The sequence below is a fragment of the Cornus florida genome, unplaced genomic scaffold (genome assembly GCF_030987335.1).
Source record: "Cornus florida cultivar Cherokee Brave unplaced genomic scaffold, ASM3098733v1 CherokeeBrave_3.0.0_Hap2_Chr05, whole genome shotgun sequence".
NCBI classification, from domain to species: Eukaryota; Viridiplantae; Streptophyta; class Magnoliopsida; order Cornales; family Cornaceae; genus Cornus; species Cornus florida.
The window spans coordinates 59,702,549-59,718,307 of record NW_026775575.1 but is presented as its reverse complement, the minus strand read 5'-3'; the positions used below and the strand labels follow the sequence as shown (position 1 = coordinate 59,718,307).

The 15,759-nt window shown below is 34.6% G+C and overlaps 2 protein-coding genes and 1 non-coding gene across 6 annotated transcripts; all 3 read right to left on the bottom strand.

The window, feature by feature from the left end:
* Positions 1-1,947: 1,947 nt before the first annotated feature.
* LOC132306582 (uncharacterized) lies at positions 1,948-3,048 on the bottom strand. The gene is made up of 2 exons (XM_059804022.1): positions 2,717-3,048; positions 1,948-2,619 (listed from the first exon to the last, which is right to left on the bottom strand). The coding sequence occupies exons 1-2, from the start codon at positions 2,725-2,727 to the stop codon at positions 2,088-2,090; spliced, it is 543 nt and encodes a 180-aa protein (XP_059660005.1). The 5' UTR covers positions 2,728-3,048; the 3' UTR covers positions 1,948-2,087.
* A 1,761-nt stretch (positions 3,049-4,809) lies between these two features.
* On the bottom strand, positions 4,810-15,410 carry LOC132306579 (uncharacterized). Of its 4 annotated transcripts, none has more exons than XM_059804018.1 (6): positions 15,336-15,410; positions 13,349-13,490; positions 8,142-8,716; positions 5,763-5,968; positions 5,507-5,555; positions 4,810-5,130 (listed from the first exon to the last, which is right to left on the bottom strand). In XM_059804018.1, exons 1-4 carry the CDS (start codon positions 15,348-15,350, stop codon positions 5,774-5,776), a joined length of 927 nt encoding a protein of 308 aa, XP_059660001.1. In that variant the 5' UTR covers positions 15,351-15,410; the 3' UTR covers positions 4,810-5,130; positions 5,507-5,555; positions 5,763-5,773. The 4 variants fall into 4 exon arrangements, with proteins under 4 accessions (XP_059660001.1, XP_059659998.1, XP_059660000.1 ...); XM_059804015.1 differs by having other exon boundaries at positions 4,810-5,127; XM_059804017.1 differs by having other exon boundaries at positions 5,507-5,968.
* Positions 5,013-5,134, bottom strand: LOC132310968 (small nucleolar RNA snoR135). Its single transcript, XR_009482795.1, has one exon. It is a non-coding gene; the product is annotated as a small nucleolar RNA snoR135 (small nucleolar RNA).
* Positions 15,411-15,759: the final 349 nt, after the last annotated feature.

Genomic DNA, 15,759 nt, shown 5'->3' with positions numbered 1-15,759 from the left:
TATTGCCAAATATCAAGATTTACCCAGTATTTTTATCCATAAAGACTAGAACATAAACATGACCCAACTACTTTACATTAATTCTGCTTATATAATCCATCATGTCTAAACTAAATGTTATCAGGAGCAAAGATTTTGATAAAAAAGCTCACAGCTAAACATCATTTGAAGACAAGGTTTTATCTAACAGACAATCAGAGACAGATATTCCATAAGGAACAACATCCAACCAGCACATTTCCTGCAAATAGTTTAACAGTAAAAGTACATTTACCATTTTTAACCCTAAATAAGATACATATAAGCAAAACAAGTACTCACAAGTTTCATTTAGAGGAGAATAGAATAGATAGCTGTAGATATATACACCAAAAGTGCATATGTAACTAAGCTTCTCCAGTAGGGCAGCAAATAATTGAATTCTCAGTGAACAAGTAATGTTTCACTCAGACTAAAGAAAATTGTAGACCTTCTTCCACTATTACTCATGTTATCATCTACCAAAGCAAATATCAACACCTTTGAAATGTGGATATTTATGTTGGAGTATTGGGGGAAACACATCTATATCATATATGTATCAGATACTGATACTAGCCGATACTCGTGAACTTTCTAAACGTATCCATAATTTTTTTTAACTTTGAGCACCCATATGATACATTTTTAGATATTTAGGTCACACAGTCATTACTCTTTGAATACTTCGGGACACGTCCAGGTCTTGAACATTAATTTAGCGCAATATAACCCTCAGCTTCTTTGTAATTTCTTGGTAAAGGAATATTAGTAGTAACATATATAACATGACATTTTACTTTATAAATGGATGCAGTGATGCACATTATTTTAATTGTTATACATACTTCATACAATATGCATATATATATAAAGTAAATTGTCATTTTTTTGGTATCCATATCCTAGTCTTTTAGGAATTTGTCCTATCCCCATCTTTACATCTTGCGGTTTCCTTAATCTTATATCCATGATCATGCTTCATAGAAAATCACAAACCATTGTCAATTTAACAAATAAATGTCATGTCTATTAAAATAAGAGAGACGAAGTAAAAGGAAAAGAAACGATCATTGCTAATGGCAGAATAAAACAATTGGAGTGCAATACCTCTCAATAAAACAGTCTTTTGAAATTACTTCCCCTGGGGTTTGATGATCAGCATGGTGCAATCCTTGACATGGGTATAGCACAGACTAGCTCAAGGGTTTTTGTTTTCACTTAAATGATGAAGAAGATATACAATAATATTGCCAAATATCAAGATTTTATCCATAAAGACTAGAATATAACCAATGACCCAGCCACTTTACAGTAATCTGCTTATATTAATCCATCATGTTAATCTGCTTATATTAATCCATCATGTCTCAACTAAATGTTGCAACGAGCAAAGATTTTGACAAATGCACATAGCTAAACATCAATTGAAGTCAAAAGGTTTTGTCTAACAGACAATCAAAGACAAATCTTCCATAAGGAACATCATCCAAACAGCACATTTCCTGCAAATAATACCACAATAAAAGTACATTTTACGTTTTTAGCACTAAATAAGATACATATGAGCAAAACATGTATTCACAAGTTTTGCTTAGCGCAGAAAAGAATACACACACACACACACCAAAAGTGCAGATGTAACTGACCTTCTCCAGTTGTGCAGCAATATTCAACCAAATTGGTTCAATTAGCTACATATAACAAATAATCTAAAATACATCCCCAACATATGGCTATATCCCAACAGTAGCTACTTGAGTATTTAATAAGCTGAATTTCAACCTAAAATTGCCAAATATCAAGATTTACCCAGTATTTTTATTCATGTAGACTAGAATACTCCGAATAACCATGACCCAGCTACTTTATAGTAATCTGCTTATAATTAATCCATCATGTATCAACTAAATGTTATCAGGAGCAAAATTTTTGACAATCAATGACCAAATCTTCCATAAGTAACATCATCCAAGCACCACAATTCCTACACATAATTTCACACTCAAAAGTATATTTTACATATTGAGCATTCAATAAGATACAAAACACGTACTCAGAAGTTTCACTTAGTGCAGAAAAGCATATATAGCTGTGGATATATACACCAAAAGTGCAGATGTAACCAGTATAACCAGCGCGGCGACGGCATGAATCGTTGATTTGCTCCCACAAGACAACATCCCCAACCGAATCTCGATCACATTGACCATCGAAAGCATCAAGAAGACGCAACCCATGACCGATCCAAAGGCCGAAGCCAGCATCCCAAATCTGAGGGCCTTGAGGTTAATGTGTGCCCTAAAGGCCTCATCCACGTCCTTGCTGTTCAACAGATTGATGGCCAGCTTGAGACCCTGCGCGACAAGGGAGGAGAAGAGGAAGAAGCTGAACGAAACAACCTCGAACACGAGGAGCTTCCTGGCGACGGTAACGTCTGCGTCGCAGTCCACTCGGTCCTCGAGGCTCCGTTGGCCCGGCGTGGTGAGAGAGAGACCGACGAAGACGGCGATGGTGAAGAGAGAGTTGACATTGACGAGGCCGTCTAGCGCTGTTACATGGACGCTGGTTGTCGAGGAGGATGAAGACGAAGATTCGGATCTAAAAGAGGAGAGAGAGAAATTGAATTAGAGAACACATAATGATATGTGTGTGTGTGTGTGTGTGTGAATATGTAGAGAGAGAAAAGAGAGATTACTGTTTCATCATCGACACTTGTCCCTATTTAGGGTTTTATGTTTTTCCTGAAATTTGAGAGCGAGAGAGAGGAGAGAGTTTAATTTATGAGGATTGTTGGGCTGTTGATTTTTAGGGTTTGATTGTTTGTGAGTGGAAAGGGAAGATATTTGAGAGAGAGATTGACTTTAATTTGTGATAATGATTGTTGGGTTGTTGATTGTTGGGTTGTTGATTTTTAGGGTTTGCTTGTTTCTCTGTAAGTGGAAAGGGAAGTGTGTGTGTGGAAGATTGAGATGCTTTGCTTTTTAAAAATGAGTTGCTTTTGCTTTGCTTTATGAATATGAATTTTTGAATAGTAGTTTTGAGAATGGAAAAAAAATGGGAGAATTATTGAATGCCACGAAAATCAGGTGAGGTTTGTTGAAAAAGGATCATTCAAATAACTTACAAGCTTGACAAAGACACTCAACAATCATTCCTATGTTATGTGATGGTGTTTAGGTTACAACTAATCTTCTTTTTTATTTGATATATATGACTACAAAATCTTAAAATTGTTGATCAAGCATAAAAATTTGAGAATAAATTCAAAATCGCAACTGAATTTGTGAAGATCACTTAATCAGCAATTTTAGATTTATTATAGAGTGCGATTTAAATAGTTAAAGATCGTATCATCAAGTGATAAAAGTTAATTATTATAGATGGTCATATCTTAAAATAACGAAGAAGTCATGTACTCCATTAAAAGTGGAGATTGAATTATCATATAAAACTCACCCATTAATCATTTGATTATTTTATTAGAGAAAAAAGATGAAATTTCAAATAATGAGAAATTTTAATAACATAATTGGCAATTATATTAAGGTATTTTGTAAAATGTCATGATGAGCATTAATTCAACTATGTAATAAAATGTGTTGTGCCACTCAAAAAAAGTGATATAATTCATATTGAGGGTAATTTTAGAGGAAGAGATTAGGGTAAAAAATGTGATCGGATGTGGATTGATGGATGGCCTTACCTAGAAAATGAGATTGAAGTAGTCAACTGCAAATTATTGAGAACTTGTAATCATATGCAAGATGCTTAATAAACAATCAATATTATTTTTTCAGCAAAGTGATGTTATAATTTAAGAAAATTTAGATTTTCTGATTTTCATTTTTGGTTTTATTTTCCTTTTAAATAAAAATTTAAGAAAATTGTTTCAATGTATTATTATTTTATTTCAAAATTAATTTTTTAACAATACTATGCCGAATGAGTTAACTGTATCAATTTAAATCTTATATGAAGTGGCACCATTTTCTTAAATTTGTTTATCAAGGGGCTTTTTTAATCTTTATAACATCACATTGCAACATGGTTCTTGAGAGCTTTAGGTCAACTTTTTTTAGGGAGGTTTTACTCAGTTTCCTTGATGGTTTACAACCATGAATTATGATTCAAAGTATAATAACAAAATAATACAAAAATAGTAATATTATATTATATTCAATTTTTTATTGACTTTTGTTTTAGCATGTGTATTATACTTGTATCAGTTATATGCGTACTTTCATAATTTACATTTTTTTTTTAATGCCAAATTCTTAATCATTTTTTAAGAAAAGAAATACATTTTTTTTTTTTTTTAAATACATCCCTTTTCTTTACAACTATGGTGCAAAAAATAGTACTCCCTCCATCTCGCCTTTACGAATTGTGACTCATAGTACTTTTAATTTGATATAGAGGGAGTCGGTCATATTAGCATGTTAAGACATACAAGTAATTAATAGGTCTTTCCACACCCCCACACCAAATGGAACATTCTTTTAAGACAAACGTTTAAAATTGTCCGGCCAAAATCTTGATGTGGTTCCTCAAAAGGAATTAGATCTAAAGTTTAAATTCTCTTGGTGCAAATAATTCCTCAAAAAGCATTAGGCCTAAAGTACGAATTCTCTTGATGCAAATAATTCCTTGAGGGAGTGGTGTGCGAGTATAACTAGAAAAACCAAAAAAAAAAGAAATGAAACTTTAGGTCCAAGTTTTTTAAAATACAAATAGAACCTTGTATACTATATTGCACAAGAGTATAAAAAGACATGGCAATTGGTTAGGTACAAATACAATCAATATGAATCTTCAGCATTTCTGTTATTGATAGTGAAACACAATGTCAATGTGTTTGCTATGAACTGTCTTAATACAAATGAAAATAGTTTGAACTAGGTATTAACAAGATGGTCAGAATCTAACATAATCATTATTACAATCAATTTTTTATTTTATTTTTCATTAAATACATAAAAAATAAGAGAGAGAAATGTGGAGAAGATGATTGTTAAAAGTTTCAATAGAACTAACGAACTGCCCACCTTCCCCAGATCCATGTTGCAGGGAACTCTTTCGGACACAATGCACCGATACACACAATCCCTGCTTTGTTCAACCATATAAATTAAACACATTAGACACACACACACACACACACACACACACACACACACTCACACTCACACTCACACTCACACTCACACTCACTCAACAGAGAAATTTACTTCATTCACATTTCCAAATTCATTTTGGCTGCATATAGTCAAAGTAAGATTGACTTGATTTCTAATTAAGAAAAATAACACCATTCCTTTTTCTTTACAATGATTATTGCTGTATCATATCTCATATATTATTTCTTACTAGAGGCAAACATTACTCTCCTCATGTATTCTCCATAAATCATATTTTTTCAAAAATTTACTTTCAATCTTATGTTGTTAGAGAAAAGAGTGGTGTCAGTTCTCAGTTCAACACCTACCCGAATTGCAGCACCATGCCAAACTCTTCTCTGATGTTTGGAAAGTCACCTGTGCAACAATGAACGCGGCTCTTTCAGTAAGTTGAAAGGTCTGAAGTTCATGAAGGCACTTCCCCATTACAAATCCTCCAAATATCTATATACACTCGTACTCGATAAATAGCAGTAGACAGAAAAAAAGGGGCAAAAAAAAATACAACTAAATAATGCAGTAATGGATGAATTGTAAGTTGGAAAAAGAAAGGTAGAAATGCACCAAAAGCCCTGTTATAATTGCTCTTCATCCTCAGCTTCGATTTCTTTTACATTCTCGATTATGTCATGAAGACTTCTTGTTAGGTGGTTTGTATGCTGTTCTATATCTTTCAAAACCATGTTTAGTTGCTCTTCACACTCTGCCAACTGTTGATTTGCACGATGAAGCTCAGCAGATAACTCTCGGATTTTCTTATCCTTCTCATCCTATGCATAGAAAAGAATATATAATAATATTTATATGTTTCAAAGGGAAAATAGAAAACGGAAATCAATGGCAGCTGGAGTTAAGTGATATAATTGGCAATCCAGGACAAAGGTCCCAGACAACTCCCATAACTCAATGTGTCAATAAACTATTGAAGCAATGCATAAATGGGAGGAATATGTGCACATACTCAAACTGACTTTTCTTCATTCTCATTTTTTCCACATGAAAAAAAAAAGTTGCTTCTTAAAGAAAACTAGAAAAAAACACATGAAACTCAGCATGGATATTGATGACTCTGCTGATGCCTTTATGCTAAATGCACCAGACAACAAACAATAGAATTGCTTCTTAGAGAAAACTAGAAAAACACATGAAACTCAGCATAAACATTGATGACTCTGCTGATGCCTTTATGCTAAATGCACCAGACAACAAACAATAGAAATGGCTTCTCCCCAACTATTTAAGAATGTTTGCTTGAAATGTGTCATCAAAGATGACCTATTGTGCTTCTTGAACATTATAACACAGTTTTTTCTGCCAAGAAAAATATTAAGGTTTACAGACAGCAACAAAGAATCCGCCGAAGTATGATTCATCCATAAAACTCAAAGTTTGGGGAGAGTTTAGAATATATTTCCTGAATCTGGGCTCTTTCATTCAAACAAAGCAACTTACTTTAATTGTTTTGCCTTTACAGACGTGTGTGTATATCTTAAGAAAATAGAAAATAACGCAACAGAAGTAAGAAAAAAAAAAATAATGTATGAATAAATTTTTTGATCAATCATTTATATAAGAATGCATTATTGCTATAATCGACAAAGCCATAAATCAACTCTAGTCTCTAGGTTTATGAGGTTTAAGTACATTTAGATAAATGAAGGGATTTGAGTGTAAATAAAAGATTGACTATTGAAGTTTGATTTGGAAGCCCAAGGAGATGTTAGATAACTTAGATTAACAGATTGGGAAACATTTTATTAAAATCCTTGAGAACTAGAAACCTAACCTGAAACCCTGTAAGTTGTTATTTGAAATTGATGCATATAAGGCTCTCAAATCAATTTATGCATTATGTTCAAACTGAAGTTTGAAATCTAAATTTCGGTTATACTACTTAAATAATTGAACTTAAATCCTTCCGATTCATACTTTTCAATCCAAATGGAGATTAACACTGTTGAATATATAGAGAGAGTAACCAATGCATGCAACATGAAATACAACCACCAGATCCATCATATTTCATTACTTCCTAAACCATACTTCAAAAACCAAGACATACACAATGACCTCATCCAGGCACTGTTGTGATCCTACTGAATGTACAAGCATTTAAAACACACATTTTAGAGAAGATTTATTTTACAAATTCCTATTGTACCACCAGTATGATTAGGTAATGATCCAAGTCCTCCATAATTTATTAGGCTTCACTGATAAGGTGATGGAACACAATATACTTGTTAATCACAATAGAAATTGTTCCACAAGTTGTTTAATATTTTGATACATGTGGAACCGGAAGCCAGTGTTATTGATAAACCCATCTTAAATCTGTGCGGTAGTTCTGAAGTTTACCTTGACCAGCATTGCCCTTCATTGTTCTTTTGAATCCACTTCCTTGGGCAAATTAAACTTCTCTCATAAGAATTATCCAACAGTGAGTGCAAACATGTAGCAACCAGATATATTTAGTTAATTTGTTACCATCTTAGTCTTTCTGTCTCTCCCTCTACATAGCCCAATTGGGCATTTTTTCAGCTGTTCTCTTCCAGAATAAGGCATAAAAGCCCATCTACTGTGAGAGTCGAGCCAACATGGGTCAAACTGTTTGGTAGAACTTATACTGTAGTTCATTCAGGTATAGTGACTGTCTCAAAAACAATGTTCATTACTGTTTAGCATATCAGCCTTACGCTATACTCTACAATAAACATACAACTAGGAAGATGAGAATGGGGAAAGGGGTAAGGAGAAAATGGTGGAATCATGTGCCATTTTGAGGGTTGAAAAGTGAAAAGGATGTCATATCCTCGTTGGGTGGAATATAAGTAAAAGCTACTATGAACAAGTAGAACACACGCACACACACAAAAAAAAAAAGAAAAAAAGGTGTGTGAATGATTGGAAAAGAAACAGAAGCTAATACTGATCTAAACTGACCTGTGGCCGTGCCTGAATTGCACCCCGACGGCCCTTCCCAGCAGGTATTCCTAGTGGATGACTATGCTCTGTTTCAAGCTTTGTAACAACCCATTTCCCTGACTTCTCTTTCCTCACCATTATCATTGCCTTGCAACCTTCCCTAGTTATTTCCCTTGGCTTTCTCACTTCAAGCCGTTTTGCCTTCTTATTGTTTACACGAAAACCTTCCTTATTGCAAAGAAATCTACGACTAATGACTGACCCATCACGACTTGAACGGTGGCAATTGCCAACACGGATGATAAAGCCAACGCGCTTAGCATATGCATCATAGTAAACCATGGCTGTCTCTTCAGACTCAAACTCCATTCCAATATATGGTTCCATATTATCATCTATCCCATGTCCAATTAAATCCCTTTCACCATAGAAATCAAGCATTTCTCCACCCTCAGGCACACAAATCTGCATTCCAACTGAACTTTCTATCATCTTATTGTCCATATCTGAGATGTCCATATCTGCATCAAAATCGATTCCAGCAGGCTCCACAATCGTTTTGTAATGCTCATTCACATATGTTATGAAATTTACTGTCAAAAAATGAAACTGAAGTCAATTTCCAAATCTTAATAAAAGAAAAAAGAAAAAAAAAGAAAAAGAAATCCAGTAAGCAGAATCACATGCATTCACAAAGAAAAATCTTCTCAAAGTGTAAACCATTATAGCAATCTATTAAGGAATAAAAAGCACAAGCATTTTTACCTTTTTATTCTTCCTCAAAGTAAATCATAAGTTACACACAATGAAAATTCCATGGGGTTTGCATATGTTGCAATTGGTTCTTAACCTTATAAAAGAATTTTTTTTTTTTTTTTTTTTTTCCAAAAAAAATATATATAAATAAATAAATAAAAGATTCGAGGAACCCTAGATGCTGTCGGAGTAAAGGATTGTCAACAAGGGCATTTTAGTGAAAAGAATGATTCTTATCCAAGATATTAAATTGAGAAATAGGTTTTGATTGTTTGCTTGTCAATCTCTTTGTTGCAAGCCACCAAGCCTTTGGAAGCTGAAGGCCTTCTGTGAAAAGGATGATCTTGTGTGCGAGTGTTGTAGCTTAAACCATAGAACATCAGTGTCATTGGTGTAAGTCAAGTTTCATAGCAATCACTTTGTAAATTCTAATGCTCTGTTTAGTAGGAGGGATGTTAAAATGGATGGAAGGATGTTAAAATGAATGGAAGGGAGAGAATGACTCATGGATGAGGCATCCCTAGGGAAGAAGAGGTGTCTCCCTCACTTTTTGTTTGGTTGAATGGACGGGATAGTAAAAAGGATGAATGGGGTGATAGTGACAACTTTCTTTGTTTCGTTGGAAAGAAGGGAAGGAGATATTTTATATTTTTTCTACCAATATACGCTCAGATTATAAACTAATTAAAAGTAAATATTCATTCCAAATTAGTAGGGTGTAACAAAGTAATTTTGTAAATAATTGAGAGGTAATAATGGTTTATGGAGCAGTTTTTCTTTCTTTCCCTCCTCTCTTCCGTCCAATTTTGGAGGGATGAAAAAGCATGGGGCAGGAGGGATGAAGTGCTTCCTCCCTCTCTTCCTTCCAACCAAACGATGAAAGCATCTTCCATCCTTCCCCTCTTTCCATCATTCCTCCTTCCTTCCAACCAGACAAAGCATAAAGGTTAGATCTATCTCGAGTCTTTTCTTTCCAAGACCATGTTGAAGTAAGGCCAAAACTAGGTAAAGTCCCTTTTTCTTTCTTTTTCTTCTTTTTTGTGTATATGTGCATTTGCATATTAAACCTACAATTGCAACTAAAACTAAAATAATCCAAAATTCACTAAGATCTTTTCAGTAGTAGAGTCACTAACTATTCTGATTGAACATAAAAAATACACAACAATTCATATAAACTCTTTAAAAAATATTTCAATAACCTCCCCGGCAACAAGGACTATGATTATAGTAGTGATGATAATATACAGTTAAAAGAAAAGTGCATTTTTTTCATTTTTATCCAACACCTTCCTTTAAATAATAGTATTGTTCCAAACTTAAGGACAACCACCTTGAAATCATGTAGCACAAAGGAGAATTTACAAAAGTTTTAGTGTTATTAATACAAGTTTCTATAATTTGAAAATAGCTCAGAAAATTGATACTACCTCAGTCCCAAAAAGAATGTCTCTTTACAAAAGTTTTAGTGTTATTAATACAAGTTTCTATAATTTGAAAATAGCTCAGAAAATTGATACTACCTCAGTCCCAAAAAGAATGTCAGAGGGAGTATAACAAAAAGAAGATACAATTTCAATGTACATGGCACTTATAATGGTAAGGTGGTCCATGCAACATAACCAAACCAAGTAGATCTAAGGTTTTCCACAAATGTATTTTGAATTATTGAAATAAAAGATCGATCCAATTGATAACCATACAAGTCTATGTGTGCATTAGGCATGAACCACCATTCAATAACATTACCTGAATTATTCCAGTCAATTTAGTTAACTAACTTTTAGGATCCAATTTTAATGGCTACACTCACCCAGTTGACACTTGATAGCCAGTCTTTAATATGAAAGGAGAGGTACACCTTTTCTTACAAGGCAGTATGGCATGCTAAAGTGCCATCCTATGGGACTTTTTTTTGGACGGATGACAGCCCTTGAGAAGATTCTAACTATAACCAACTTGGTGCAAAGAGGGAAAATTCTCCCAAAGGTGTTGTACGTGTAAAGAAGTAGAGGAGATAATGAATCAATTGCTTCGGTTGTCCAAAGGTGAGGGACATGGGCTCTTCTCTTCTTCATAATTCAGTGGGTTATCGCATGGCAGTGTACTTGAAAGGATCGTAACAGATTATTGTTTGTGGGGATGGAGATGTCAATTTTTGAAGCTCAAACAAACATTACTGCACTCTTGCATATATATAGATTTTATTTTAGGGAGATTTTACTTCTTTTAATGATTTTTTGTTTTTTTTGTTTTGTTTTTTATTTTTTATAAGTAAGATTGTATTAAGAAGCTTTCAAAAGGGAACACGTCCCTCAGAAGCTACACAAGGCCAAATAGGGCCTCTAAACTCTCAGAGAGTCAAAAAAATCAACTATCTCCTCCATGGATTTACAATTTCTCCCTAGACCCAACAGAAAGAGTGCGAATAATGGAGAACTTCAACACACCAATAGGAGTCTCCTTTCCTTCAAAGGATCTCCTATTTCTTTCAAGTCATAAACACCATCAGATGCACAAAGGTGTGACCCTCTAGAAATCACGAGCTTGGGCCCCCACTATACAACCTCTAAGCCTCAACCGAACCTTTGGAAGACCTGGGCATAACCCATTGAACCCCAAACAAACCCAACATAAAAACCTAGCAAGCATAAGCCATTGGGCAATGCAAAAGAAGGTGGTCAATCGTTTCCTCATCTCTCTTGCACATGCTGCAACAATTGATCACAACTTGTCTCCTCCTCTTTAGATTATCTTGGGTCAAGATCTTTCCCAACACAGATGTCCATGCCAAAAAAGCCACCACGGGAACGAAACCCCTAGAGCATCCGTAAGACACCTATAGAGTGACCAAACCTTAAAGCGACCTTGGGAGGAGAGAACCCACACCACAGAGTTAGGAACTCCACCCACAATCTGCTAGCGATACAACAACTCCAAAAAACCAATGACGTTCTCAATCTCCCAATCTTGAAAATGCCTCGAAAAACGCACAACCCTGGACGTTCTCCCACTATCGAGCTGATAGCAATTAACCACCAAGACATGTCTATCCGTAGCAATGGATGGAGTTGGCCACATGAATTCCCATTTGCTTTAATTTTAAGGAAAAAAATAAAATAAAATAAAATAAAATAAAAAATTGGAAGAAGCAATAGATTAACAAAGTATAAACACTAGTTTTTAAACGTGGGAGATTAAAGATGCCTATCTAGAAAAGTTATAACATTATGTTTACATATTAAGCAATCTAAATTAAGGAAAGCAATAACAAATATAAAAAATGATAAGAAGCTTACTTTGGTTTACATAATGATTGTAATGAGCCTTTTTCAGTGTCACATTTTATATCTGTTAGTATTCATCCCCACCACTCCACGTATTATGGAGATGGCAATCTGTATATGACATCTCCACAGAACTCTAAATATTTTAGTGGCACCAAGACTTCTGCAATCAGGTACAAAAGTAAGGGTCATTTCCCTCATTGTGTACTTCACAACCGAGCCAACCAGCCAGGGAACTCTCCTAAAAATTGCGCCGCACGCTATATGGCTGAGCCGACAACTATTCAGTTGTGTGGTGACCGGATCTCCACAAGTTTATACTGCACAGTTTTCTGGCTGTCTAATCTGTTTCTCCTCCAAAATAATATCTACCTTGTTGTACTTGTGCCAAATCTAACAAAGTCAGCATAACACTGCACCCTGATATACCTGGTACATTGCCAGAGTCAAGAGCAGGAGCAGGACTAAAGGAGCTCCTTGGCTAAGTGTGACCATTAAGTGATCCCCCTTGCAGTCCTTGGGCCACTTGGTATCTTAGGAGTAATTAGTGACTGAAGGCAGCTTTGTCAAGGTGCAGTCTGCTTGGCCTGCCTTAAAGAGAGAGACAATGTGACTTGACAAAGAATATCCCTCAACAATGTGGAAGCTTCCTGTAGGTCGCACTTATCAACCACGTGGCAGCATTTTCTTGTGATCATTCCATTGCATCCTATGGTACAGTGCCTCATGTCCCATCAAACCACCAGATGGACCACCTCACTTACACATGGTTGCATTCAGCTGGCCTGAGCCATAGAGAATGTCTGGTCATGTTATTGCTGTCCTAACAAGAACCATTATGACTGCTCCACTACACGTGGCAACCTCTCATTGAGTCACATGACAAAGACATATGGCCCAACAAATTAGGACCTTCTATTGGCAAGCCATCACCCAGCAAACTATAAATAAGACTTCACCCACCAAATTTATATAGAGATCTTTGACACACTTAATAAGATTCTAACCCTTTTCCAAATGGAACAAAAGACAAGACTACGAGTAAGGGTGCTCTAGAGGTTCCTCTCTCTCTCTCTCTCTCTCTCTCTCTCTCTCACACACACACACACACACACACATACACAAGCATGGAGGCACAAATATATGCTCACACGTAAAAAGATAGTCTTAGCTTCTACTTACCCAATATATCTGATACCTCCATCATTTGACGTGTAATACCCCCAACATCCACTTTATCCACAAGAACCTTAACTATCCCACATATATGAAGACATGTTGTCTTCTTTGAAATTGCACTCAAATTGAATCTATTCAGTAATACCTACAAGATAGGATATGTGAACTATTATGCATTTTATTAAAAAATTTGTTCATTCATTCTCTTTCTTATAATCTAATTCTTAAATCGTAATAATACATCATTACCCCATAACATGGTAAAAAAAAGGTCTTGCAGAACTTGATACAAACAGGTTACTAACTCCATTTTAAGGGATAAATAAGTGCGATCTAATGCAAGAAGAAACAATTCTAAATGGAGTCAAGGGATCACCAGGCTATGGCATGAATGAATTGCTTTTATAGTAAGTGTAAATACTTAAAATTTGCAAAAGAGTAACTCTGTAACTGCTTTGTTTTAGAGCAACCCTGCTCCACATTTTGGAAGGAAAAAAAGGCTAGTATGACTACACAATGAGAAGAGTGGGAGCCTTAGACAACGGAGCAGCAAAATAAGGATACTTCTCATAGTCAGTGGTAGAGCAACGACATGTTAAGGTGTAAGTTGTCGGTTCAAATCCGATAAGGGGCTTTGACTTTTTTCATAGGGGACAACGATGGTAATGGTTCTAAAACAAGAAACACAATATAAAAGGATAAAACATGTTAAAAAATATATAGGAAACAAGTGCAGTAATGACAGATAAATGCCTGTGTAAATTAATCTCATTGCAGAATATTTCTTATTTTCCACATGCATTGCATACACCACAAATTCCTGTCAATTTTCCTCACATTTTTATGTGCATTTACAATCACACAGAGAAACCGCCTTGCTTACATTTGCCAAGGAAGCTTCACATGAAATTGCAATTTCCACCTGATTGTGCAAAACAAGTTTTCATTACATAAGGTTTCAGTCTCTCAGTTGTCCCCTTGAATGGATGACCCATCAACTTTTTACATAACATTATAGCGTTAATTTTATCATTCTGAATGATCTATTCAGACAAATAGCAGTCATACTAAAATTTAATGTTAAAGATCATAACATTTTCAGTTGAACAAAATCTATAAACATTTTCAGTTGAACAAAATCTATAAACGACCATGTTGTAAGAAATATGGTTCTAAGGAGTTCCATTTTGGATGACGATATCGTACATCAAAATGATATGGCAATTCAGATTCAAGAGACATCCAAAAAGGACCCACATGATAGTTCACTTAATTGAACATCCAGCACAAATTAAATGAATAACTATTTCTCTTATCAGTAATTTCTGCAACTTTTTCTATTTTTAATCAGATCACACATAATTGAGCATCCAACAATGTCAAATAAACCAAACCCAGACAAAATAAATCAATAAATAAATAAAAACCTACTTATAATTTCAGTAACTTCTTTCATCTATGTATTATTCAATAATATCCTGACAATGACCAAACCTAATTAAATCCATAATAATTATTTAAATAGCATATTTTATTTGAAAAATCAGCTCAAACTTTCAAGCATGTGAACAGAACAGAACATCACTGCAAGGTCAAATAAATGGTCTTTGTATGCATGTCGGTTTGTATACACACACACACACACAAATACGTTCTTATTGTATTCAATCCAATCAATAACATAGAATTAGTAAACAATATCACCATATTCAGCAATCCAAGGTCTCTGACAGTGATGAAAACAAAAAGAATCTACAATATTTTGACAATTCCCTTTGAATAGCTTTCTTTTTTCATGAACCATGAAAGGTAAAATATACAACTATACACTGAATATACAAATATAAAAGCTGCAAATTGTATAATTCTAGGGTTTTCACTTTATTTATTATCTATATATATATATACATATGTATATTGTGTATAATTTAATTTCATTAGAGACGATAGTGTGGTATCGACCTAGCTTAATAGAGTGAGGGAGACTTACTTGGGTGCTCAGCATCTCCGCCTCTGATACTGCTACTACTACACTTTATTGTTAGAATTAAAATCTCACATTTCATTATGTGGATACTAAAAAGATCGATAATCCCGATGGGGCAATTTATTTTATTATTATTTTTTTAACGGTCCTGATTTTGTGGGAAAGTGCGACCCTTTCATCAACGATTGTCATAATTTGAAAGTTTGCATCCAAAATTCCAAATGGTTATTCTAGGTTTTCCTAAGTTCAATAAAAAAATATAAAGAATGAAAAATGTTATTCTTAAATTAAGTTAGGGTTGTCCATGAGTATAGCAGCATTGACAAGAATTTGAAAGGCAAGCCCTTGAAATCTCACTTTTGTATCACACTTTTAACTTGAATGGTACGTAGATTGTCTTTGAGTATAGCGGTGTTGGCAAGGATTT